The 9854-nt window shown below is 48.0% G+C and overlaps 1 protein-coding gene across 1 annotated transcript in view; it reads left to right on the forward strand.

Moving 5' to 3' along the window:
- The window catches only part of UGT3A2 (UDP glycosyltransferase family 3 member A2), a 31510-nt gene extending 22196 nt beyond the window's left edge, over positions 1 to 9314 (forward strand). Inside the window, exons 5-7 of the mRNA XM_083154872.1 lie at positions 1895 to 2126; positions 5699 to 5918; positions 8074 to 9314. Of these exons, the coding sequence (XP_083010998.1) occupies positions 1895 to 2126; positions 5699 to 5918; positions 8074 to 8350 (729 nt within the window). The 3' untranslated portion in view covers positions 8351 to 9314. The remainder of the gene's footprint in view (positions 1 to 1894; positions 2127 to 5698; positions 5919 to 8073) is intronic.
- Positions 9315 to 9854: the final 540 nt, after the last annotated feature.

Raw genomic sequence — 9854 nt, forward strand, 5'->3', positions numbered from 1 at the left:
TTTCCTGTGGCCGCGGCCGTGTTCTGGAAGACGCGGCCAGCGCAGGAGAGCTGGAGGAAGTGCGCCGCGCGGCCCGCAGCAGGTGGCTGGGTAAGCGGCCCGGGGGGCACATGGCACCCTGCCCCCCGGCCCAGCCCGCCCCTGCACTGATTTCAAACCTCGCAAACATAATACAAAAATAATAAGACAACGACAGATACACAACTAGTGTTTTCTTTCTCTATTTCCACATACACATTTGGAAAACACATTTCGGAGTCTACTAACAGAGTCAATCGATCAGGAAACATAAAGAAATCACACTCAAAATCAAAGGAAGGGAAGTATGCTCATAGACTTCGTAATAGGAAGCAGAGTGGTAGAGTAAGCTTCCAGCTCTTTGACACGTGGGGCTCTGATTGGAGACATACAGTACCAGGGGCAAACGCAGGATTTTCAGAAGGGGGTTTCCAGAGGGGCGGAACAAAGCATGGAGATGGACACTTAGGTGACCCAGTATATGCCGGGTCAAAGTATTATAGATAGACCAAATGTATATAAATAATAATAATAATAATAATAAAAAATAATATATATATATATATACAGGATAGTGAAGAAACAACAGCGGCACTCTGGGGATTTTTAGAAAAAATATATTTTCAGCAAAAAAAGCTTCCAACGTTTCGGGGTATGTGCCACCCCTTTGTCAAGGTTATACGTGCAATGACGTATAACCTTGACAAAGGGGTGGCACATACCCCGAAACGTTGGAAGATTTTTTTGCTGAAAATATATTTTTTCTAAAAATCCCCAGAGTGCCGCTGTTGTTTCTTCACTATCCTGTACTTCTGTTCCTGAAGGCACCTGGGTTACTTGTACTGCTGGAGGAGTGCCAGGCCTACACCTCTACCTCTATATATATATATATATATATACAGGGGTGTCAACAGCAGTGTAGACCCCTGGGCATAGCAATGTATTGGGGCCCCTACCGATCCTCCAGCGGTAGGGGTGGGGGAAGCTTTGATGTCCCGCAGGTGGTAGGGGGTATTATATCAACCGCTCAGCATGTAGGGCCTGGATCAGTAATTTCCACTAATTACCCCTTTACTGCACAGATGGTGGGAGATGGGGTGGGAGAAGGGGGCATTGGGCTGAATGAAGGGGCCCTGATACATAACTTCCAGGGTGGTAGAGGATGTTTAATACGCAGAGGAGGGGTGTATAGTGGAGTGGGCTTATTATTCATAATGTTCTGGTGGGCGGACAGCTTGCTTGACTGCAGATATCTCCAGGTCCCAGAAATAGATTTCTTAGATTTTAATGGAATTGAAAACTAGAAAATCCCACCCACCAAATGGTACTGGTGACTAGGGGATCAATCTGCCAACGAGTATATAAAACTACATACCAGGTGTGTGGAGCTGGAGCAGTAACCAGCTGCTGGAAGGCCGATATCTCTGGTTCTGGGAACAGTACAGACAAGCTACTAGTGTCCATCAAAGGGGGAGAGTCCTAGCTTTTGGAATATACCCTCAGAAAAACTCTTAGTCTGACAGAACCTGAAATATCTTACTGGGAATAGCAATTAACAGGCTTGGATGGGGACCACTACTTTGAAGTCAGATATCTCCGGTTCCCAAGGGCCGATTTTTACAATTCTTGTACCCATGGAAAGAGGGGACCCTCAGCTTTCAAAATAGGATCCTTAGACTTCTGGGGGGTTTCTGGGTACTCAGAAACCCCCCCCCCCCCCTGCGTGCGCCACTGAGTACTCCAGGCAAGAGCTTCTTGCTAAGGTTTAGGAAAAAATTATAGGAAAAAATGATATTCAACATTTTGCCAATTTAGATATTAATAAATATATATATCTTATTCAGCCCTGTCTCTTCTCTATGTTCTGTCTGTGCAGGAACTGGAAGACTTTATAGCCCAGTCCGGGGAGTCTGGCTTTATAGTCGTGACGCTGGGCTCTATGATATCCTCACTCCCTCTAGTGGAGTTTGTAAAGGAGATGAATGCTGGATTTGCTAAAGTCCCACAGAAGGTTATCTGGAGATTCCAGAGATCGAAATGGCCGGAAGAGGTAGAAATTGCTCCTAATGTGAAAATCATGGACTGGCTGTCCCAGAATGATCTCTTAGGTGAGAATCCTGTAGCATTACCCAACACAAACATACCTAGATCTCTATCTAGCTTGTGATTTTTAATGAATAGACATTACACCCAGTAATAGCAAAATGCTGTAAGTTTCCTTGAACATGAGGATGACATTTTCTCATACCCTCCATTTGTACCGATTTAGCCTGTACAGTACCGTCTTTTAGCGGTCTGTACCGGCTAAAATAAAGTGTACCGATTGTACTGGTTTGTTTAGGAGAAACTCTGGTTGACTGAGGAACTCCCGGGAGTTGTAGTTTAGCAGTGCCAGTGACTAAAGATTGGTCCCCACCTCCGCTACACTGCCACCAGCCACTACGACACAAGTGGCCGCCACTGCAGGGATCAAAGAATGGGCTGCGTGACATCACCTGCGGGCGGCCTGAAGTGCCATAGCATGGAGAACCCTACCCGACAGAGGGGACAGAGGCTAAATACTCTGACTGTTAGAGGTAGGGACAGCCAGCACAGTGTTATCTTTATTTTATAATTGGGATACATTAGTGGATAGCAAAATGGTGTTGGCTACACCCCATATATATGGCCACACCCCCTGTACCAGTTTTTGAGTTGGAGATGTTGGAGGGTATGATTTCCTTCACCTCTTTGTTACTGAAGCTCTCCAGGTTGGTCTCTGGCTGCTTTGCCTCTACTGGTTGGTCTCTGGCTGCTCTGCCTCTACTGGTTGGTCTCTGGCTGCTCTGCCTCTACTGGTTGGTCTCTGGCTGCTCTGCCTCTACTGGTTGGTCTCTGGCTGCTTTGCCTCTACTGGTTGGTCTCTGGCTGCTCTGCCTCTACTGGTTGGTCTCTGGCTGCTCTGCCTCTACTGGTTGGTCTCTGGCTGCAGTTATAGCATACCCTCCAACCAGTGGCGTAACTACAGAGAGTGCAGGGGATGCAACTGCTATAGGGCCCGGACGTTTGGGGGCCCGATGACCCAGCAGGCTATCCCCTGCACCCTTTTAATTTTTTTTTGTTCCTTCTTTTAACTCAAAATACTGTAGTATTCACAGCCGTGCAGCGCTGGGACCAGAGCTGTCAGCTTTATTTCTGGGCAGGAACAAAAGCCAGAGGCGAGGTGCAGAGCCAGAGTGTAAAACAACACACCAGAGGGCGCTGCTCCCTTCTGTGTATTCAGGGCAGTCACTGAGATTACCATAGAGTAGGTATGGCCATTAATGCCATTGCCACCGATGGTTGCCTTGTTGGAAGGGAGGAGAGAGCAATTCCCCGGCACTATCCATGGGGTGGGCACGCTGCAGATAGCAGTCATCCCTGCAAGCACTGGGAGCAATGCTGGTTACTGGCTGGGGGTTTGCAGGTCATGGGTAACCTAGAGTTTTACTTTTCCTACTACACCCTGCCTCTTCTCCTGCATGTGCCTGCCGACACCATCCCAAGAGACATCCTCCCTGTTCCTTCCTTGCAGTCTGCTGTAACTAACTACCTGCTCCCCCCACCCACCCAAGCGACAGCCTGTGCCCCCCCTGCAATATACTATATCTGTCTGCCAACACCCACCAAGTGACAGTCTGCCCCCCCCCTTTCAATCCCCTGTATCTGTATGCTGATCCTACCAAGTGACAGCCTGCCCCCCTTATTCTATCCTGCATGTGCCTGTCAACCGCCAAGTGTTAGACTGCCCCCTAGTATTTCCTCTCCTGCCTGCTACCCCTCCCTCACCCTGGGCGGGATGTTATAACATCCGCGGCCCCCCTTCGCCGGACATCGCATTTTTAATAACGGCATATGCTATAACATATGCCGTTATTCATGCAAGGGACAGCTCTTGCGGTAAGAGCTGTCCCTTGCGATGCGGTGCCGGCACTGGACTTCCGGGTCTGTGACCCGGGAGTCCATCTGCGCATGCGCAGACCCCGGCGCCGGCCGCAGGTCACGCTGGGAGGGATCCGTGACGGATCCCTCAAACAGCGCTGCGGTAAGAAGCCCATAGGCTTCTGCAGGGATTCGCCAGCTTTAGCTGGCGATTCCCTCCGCAGCGCTGACACTGCGGAGGCGCCATATAGCATATAGAAATGCGGTAGAAACCCCGAAAACGGGGTTTTTACCGCATTTCTGCTATATAGCATCCCGCCCCATGACACAGTTTTTCTCCCCAATAGCCTCTTTCTCACTCTCCTTCCCCCTATTAGGGGCATTATAGTGACAACGGCAGGGGTGGGTGTGGGGGCCCCTATCAAGATGTTGCTATGGGGCCCACAAACTTCTAGTTACACCTCTGCCTCCAACATCTGAAGGGCAGTAATCGCTACACATTCGGGAAGGGGGTGTGGCCATGTGTAAAGTAGGTGTGGCCACAGTTAAAGTGGGCGTAGTCACACCTCCTTTTCGAAAGTGTACTGTGCTTTTTTTTTTTCAAGAGGACTCCCACCACACTAGAAAGTGGAGTTTAACACATACAACAACCCACCCCCACCCCCACACATGCTGATGCTGTGCTACTGTTGCTGCCTACCTTCCCCAGCAGTTCAGCTCAGTGTCAGTCCCCGGCCCCCTGGCCATGTGCGTTGCAGTATCGGGAGGGCTGGCATTCCCTCACTAATCAGCCGACGTCTGTCATTCCCTGCATCTCCACCATGTGCGTGTGTGTGAGCAGGGGGAGGCGGGCCCGCTGAGTCCCCCTGCAGGGCACCTTGGGAGATGAAGTCTTCTTGGCCAGCCACTCCCCCTCTCAGCTAACGCTGCCGGAAGAGCAGCCAACAGCACAACTGCAATACTACAAATAGAAAACTACAACTCCCTGAGTCGGAGGAGCTGGCTACAAAAAAATGGTACATTTGGTACAGTTAGATTTAGCCAGTACAGACCATTAAAAACCGGTACTGTACCGGCTAAATCAGTACAGTTGGAGGGTATGTTATAGTAACCTATAGGAAGCAGCCTACACCTTTCACCAATCACAGCTTTCTTGATGGTTACCACAGCATGACAGCAAACACTGATCACTAGAGGGAGCTAGGGAGATCCATTGGTAGATAAACCATTAATGGTGCCTTCAGTGATTACCATCAATCGCATGAAACCATTGCTGTTGAACCATCAATAGTTAGCATCCCTCTATGTCTAACGCTGCTGGGGACCACGCGCAATTCACTTTCAGGGGTTGAGATCAGTGTCCCACCAGAGCTAGGGGCTAAGATTTATGTAGCCGCTGCTATAAGAAAAAAAAACAAAGGGAGAAAATTGATTCACTAGTTGGACATCATTGGGAGAGAATCATTGGATTTACAGCATCAATGGCAAAATCATTGGGCATTGGCAGTGAACCATCAATTAATGTTAACCATTGATGGTCAATGGTCAGTAGAGGGATCTTCAGTAAGCCAGAGGAAGTGATGTCCCTCCTCCGCTACCACCAGGTACGGCAAAGCCACTGGTTGGCTTCTCAATAGAGCACTCATAGTGGTGGCATACACATGTGCAGCTGCGGCGGTATGACCGTACTGTACTCTCTCCTTCAATGTGTTTACTATGATCACTAATTGTTTTGGAACCTCCATAACACAATTTTTGGGCAAAAATCCTATTATTGCAGGACACCCTAAAGTCCGTCTTTTGGTGACACATGGAGGACTGAATAGTGTGATGGAGGCAGTGTACCACGGAGTTCCTGTTTTAGGGATCCCACTTTTTGGCGACCAGCATGACAACGTGATCCGAGTGAAAGGGAAAAACTTGGGAACATTTATTTTACCTGATCAACTACAGTCTGAAATCTTTGCACAAACTATTCTGGAAATAATAGAAAATAAAAGGTACATCCATGTAATTACTGATAATAATAATAATAATAATAATAATAATAATAATAATAATAATAATAATAATACCGGTGTTATCCACTTTACTAGCTAATATTTTTCAAAAACTGCTCAGACATGTTTTTTTTTATGATTGAATTAGGTTAAGATCGTCTTGAGCTGGGTCGGGCAGTACACTCATCTTGAGTACTGTATTGATTAGAGCGAAGGCCTCCTTCCAGTATTTTTGTATTGCTGGGCAGGACCAGAAGATATGGTAAATGTGGCCTATATTACCGCATAGTTGGTGACACTATCTTTAAAGTGATGTCTTCAGAAAGATGGCCCCTGGAAGGAGGACAGCAGAGAGTCTGGCACTGGGGTTGGGTATGAATGGTCGCTAGTTATATATATATATATATGTCAAGGAGAAAAGAAAAATGCAATATCTAGTACGTCTAGATCAAATAGAAATCAGGAATAATAATGAGGGCCCCAGAATGCGTACCCTCACTCACATAGAGAGAAGTGAGAACCTGTGCATAAAGGTATCTTTAACATGGATCCCATTCCGTGATAGCAGCAGTTGTTCCCTCCACCGGATTTATTACAGGTGAACGTACACTCAAATAACTCCTATAAAGGTATCTTTTAGGTACTGGAATACTTCCTGGAAGTCGTGTCAGTATCCCAAAACCATAGACTCCAATAGGTGTTTGAAAAATGCAAAGAGAGAATCTCTCTCAGTTTAAAATATTTATTAATGGTGCATAAAACAGTGGTAACTGGAAGACGGAAAAGAATGGTGGTACCTAGATTCGCGCAGTGGCCACATGCGCCGAAACGTCACCATCCAGCAAGTCACAGTCCACAGTAGTTGGCACCTCTCTCCATCGACGCGTTTCGATAGGTCCTCCTATCTTTGTCAAGGTTGGAGAGAGGTTCTAACCTGTAGGGGTATTTATACAGACCTTAATGGGCTAACAATTAGGTATCCGGGCACTTCCGCCGGAAGTGTGTCATGATGTTACCGTTTGTTTGGCTGGGTAAATTTTAACACTTCATACAGCCGTATCTGCTATATAACTAATGAATTAACTCCTACTGTTTAATGACAGTGGGTTTTAAACAATTTAGTGCCATAATTGCGCATCATTTCATATGGACTGTGTGGTGGTCCTAATTTGAAGGCTTGGCAGAAGGTGCTGGGTAGCGCCTTGGGACTTTTTTCTTTCGTTTGTTGTTGACAGATTGAACCATGTCAGCATTCTGATATTGACATTGTGATACGTCTTTGCTAGTTCCTGTTGCAGCAGCATCTTTCCAATGAATGAATATGCAAGAGAGGGAAGGTGGGCAGGGTGTCCAGCGTCGGGAGCAAGGGTGTCCAGCGTCGGGAGCAAGGGTGTCCAGCGTCGGGAGCAAGGGTGTCCAGCATCGGGAGCAAGGGTGTCCAGCATCGGGAGCAAGGGTGTCCAGCATCGGGAGCAAGGGTGTCCAGCATCGGGAGCAAGGGTGTCCAGCATCGGGAGCAAGGGTGTCCAGCATCGGGAGCAAGGGTGTCCAGCATCGGGAGCAAGGGTGTCCAGCATCGGGAGTAAGGGTGTTCAGCATCGGGAGCAAGGGTGTTCAGCATCGGGAGCAAGGGTGTCCAGCATCGGGAGCAAGGGTGTCCAGCATCGGGAGCAAGGGTGTCCAGCATCGGGAGCAAGGGTGTCCAGCATCGGGAGCAAGGGTGTCCAGCATCGGGAGCAAGGGTGTCTAGCATCGGGAGCAAGGGTGTCCAGCATCGGGAGCAAGGGTGTCCAGCATTGGGAGCAAGGGTGTCCAGCATCGGGAGCAAGGGTGTCCAGCATCGGGAGCAAGGGTGTCCAGCATCGGGAGCAAGGGTGTCTAGCATCGGGAGCAAGGGTGTCCAGCATCGGGAGCAAGGGTGTCCAGCATTGGGAGCAAGGGTGTCCAGCATTGGGAGCAAGGGTGTCCAGCATCAGGAGCAAAGGTGTCTGCCAGGAGTCATGAGTGTGTGTACTTATAGTAGGGTCCCACCACTTTATTACTCTCCAAATGATGATGCATCTCAACTTATAACTTAAGCAAGAGCACTGATGTCAGGTGTTCGGGTTCTGGATTAATGATATTAGTAACTTTCGTTCTCTCTCTGTCTCCACAGCTATAAAGCAGCAGCAATGAAGCTGAGCGCCATCAGGAAGTCTGCTCCGTTCCCTCCAGACCAGCAGTTATTACGGTGGGTGGAACACATCATCCAGTCAGGAGGAGGCGGCCATCTTCGTCCCTATGCTTATCAGCAGCCCTGGTATCAGCAGTACATGCTGGATGTCATTTTATTCATCACCGTCTGTCTCGCTGTGACGCTCTACCTCATTGTGACATTATTCCGGGTTCTCATCAGGAAACTGCGCTCTCCTGGGAAACGCAAACAAAATTAGCAACGTGCGGCTGCCGGTTTGTTATATAACGTCTGTACCGGGGCCACACGGAGGAGCCTGCACTGCTGACACAGATGTACCAGCTCTGCAAGATGGATGTGAATGAAAATACACTGGTGAAAGCGTTACGGAGTGACATCACTATGAGGCTGTTCTGGGGATTGCAGACATTAATTTTCAATTCCTGATTGATAATTGAAGACAGATCGATAATAGAAGACAGACATGGTGGAGAGTAAAGGGGTGGTGTCAAAATGACACAATTTTATAGGAATCACATCATATTGGCCCCGCCCCTTCCCCATTGCTGCAAGGTGATGGGGTATGTATGTGTGTGTGTGTGTGTGTGTGTGTGTATGTATGTGTGTGTATGTATGTGTGTGTTTCTGGGTACTCAGAAACCTTTCTTGCGTGCGCTACTGCTGAGATGCAGTAAAATGCTGACTGGCACTTTCACTTTATCCCATCTGAATGCACACACCAGTAGAACCTTCTATATAATTCTAAGTATCCAGCGGTTGGACATCTCTCAGCTGTCTGAGAGGAAATCTTGGATCACAGGGAAATCTTGGATCTAGGCTGGGAAATAGAATGTGTTCTGCTAATATTCTTGATTGGTGAGGCCCTCTAGTGGTTTCAGGAGGTAATACCAGCACTTTCATAATTTATATATGGTCCCGCTTAGGGATGCCAATCCCGGGGCATTTTATCAATCCCGGAATTCGGGATTAAAAAATGCCCAATCCGGGATTGAAAAATGCCCAATCCGGGATTTCGGAAATTGGTTTCCCTAATACAAAAACCCACCGGATGGGTGGGCGATTTAGCCAGGCGGATGCAGTCTGGGCGGTGGGCGTCCGGCGATGGGCACGGGCGAATGTAGGCAGCCTGGGTGGGCTGCACCACACAACTATCAGGGTCAGATTTAGGGTTGAGGGTCCCCTCCGCCACAACAATAACAGCGCCCCCCCCCCCCCCCTGCCTACTTGTATTATTTGTATTGATTACTTATAAGCCCTCATTTGATAATAGCCAATTCAATGGACTAATAAACACTGTGATTTTTTAAATTCTGTATTATGTGTACATATTTACTAAGTAGGACAGTTTACAGGGGCAGCATCTGCCTGTCCTAGCCATGTACATTTCAGGCTGACAGTACCAACAAAAGCATCCAAGTACTGCCGCCCAACATGTGCCACCCCTAGGCACATGCCTCACATGCATAATGGGAAGTTCGGCTCTGACAACTACAGCCCAATGTGCAGAAAGTATTTCTTATAAACAAGCCTTCCCTGTGCATCTGCAAATTATTCCTGCAGGTCCCCGGTGCTCCAACTAATTCTGATGGCAACCCTGTCTGCACATCTGTATTCTGAGATAAGCTTACAGTACCTGTTTACTAGGGATGCAACCAATCCCGGGTCATTTATTTAATCCTGGGATACAGGATTGAAAAATTCTTAATGCCGGCATTGGCCTCCCTAATAAAAGAAAACACCTC

Source organism: Crinia signifera, chromosome 1 (genome assembly GCF_055691185.1).
Source record: "Crinia signifera chromosome 1, ASM5569118v1, whole genome shotgun sequence".
Taxonomy (NCBI): Eukaryota; Metazoa; Chordata; class Amphibia; order Anura; family Myobatrachidae; genus Crinia; species Crinia signifera.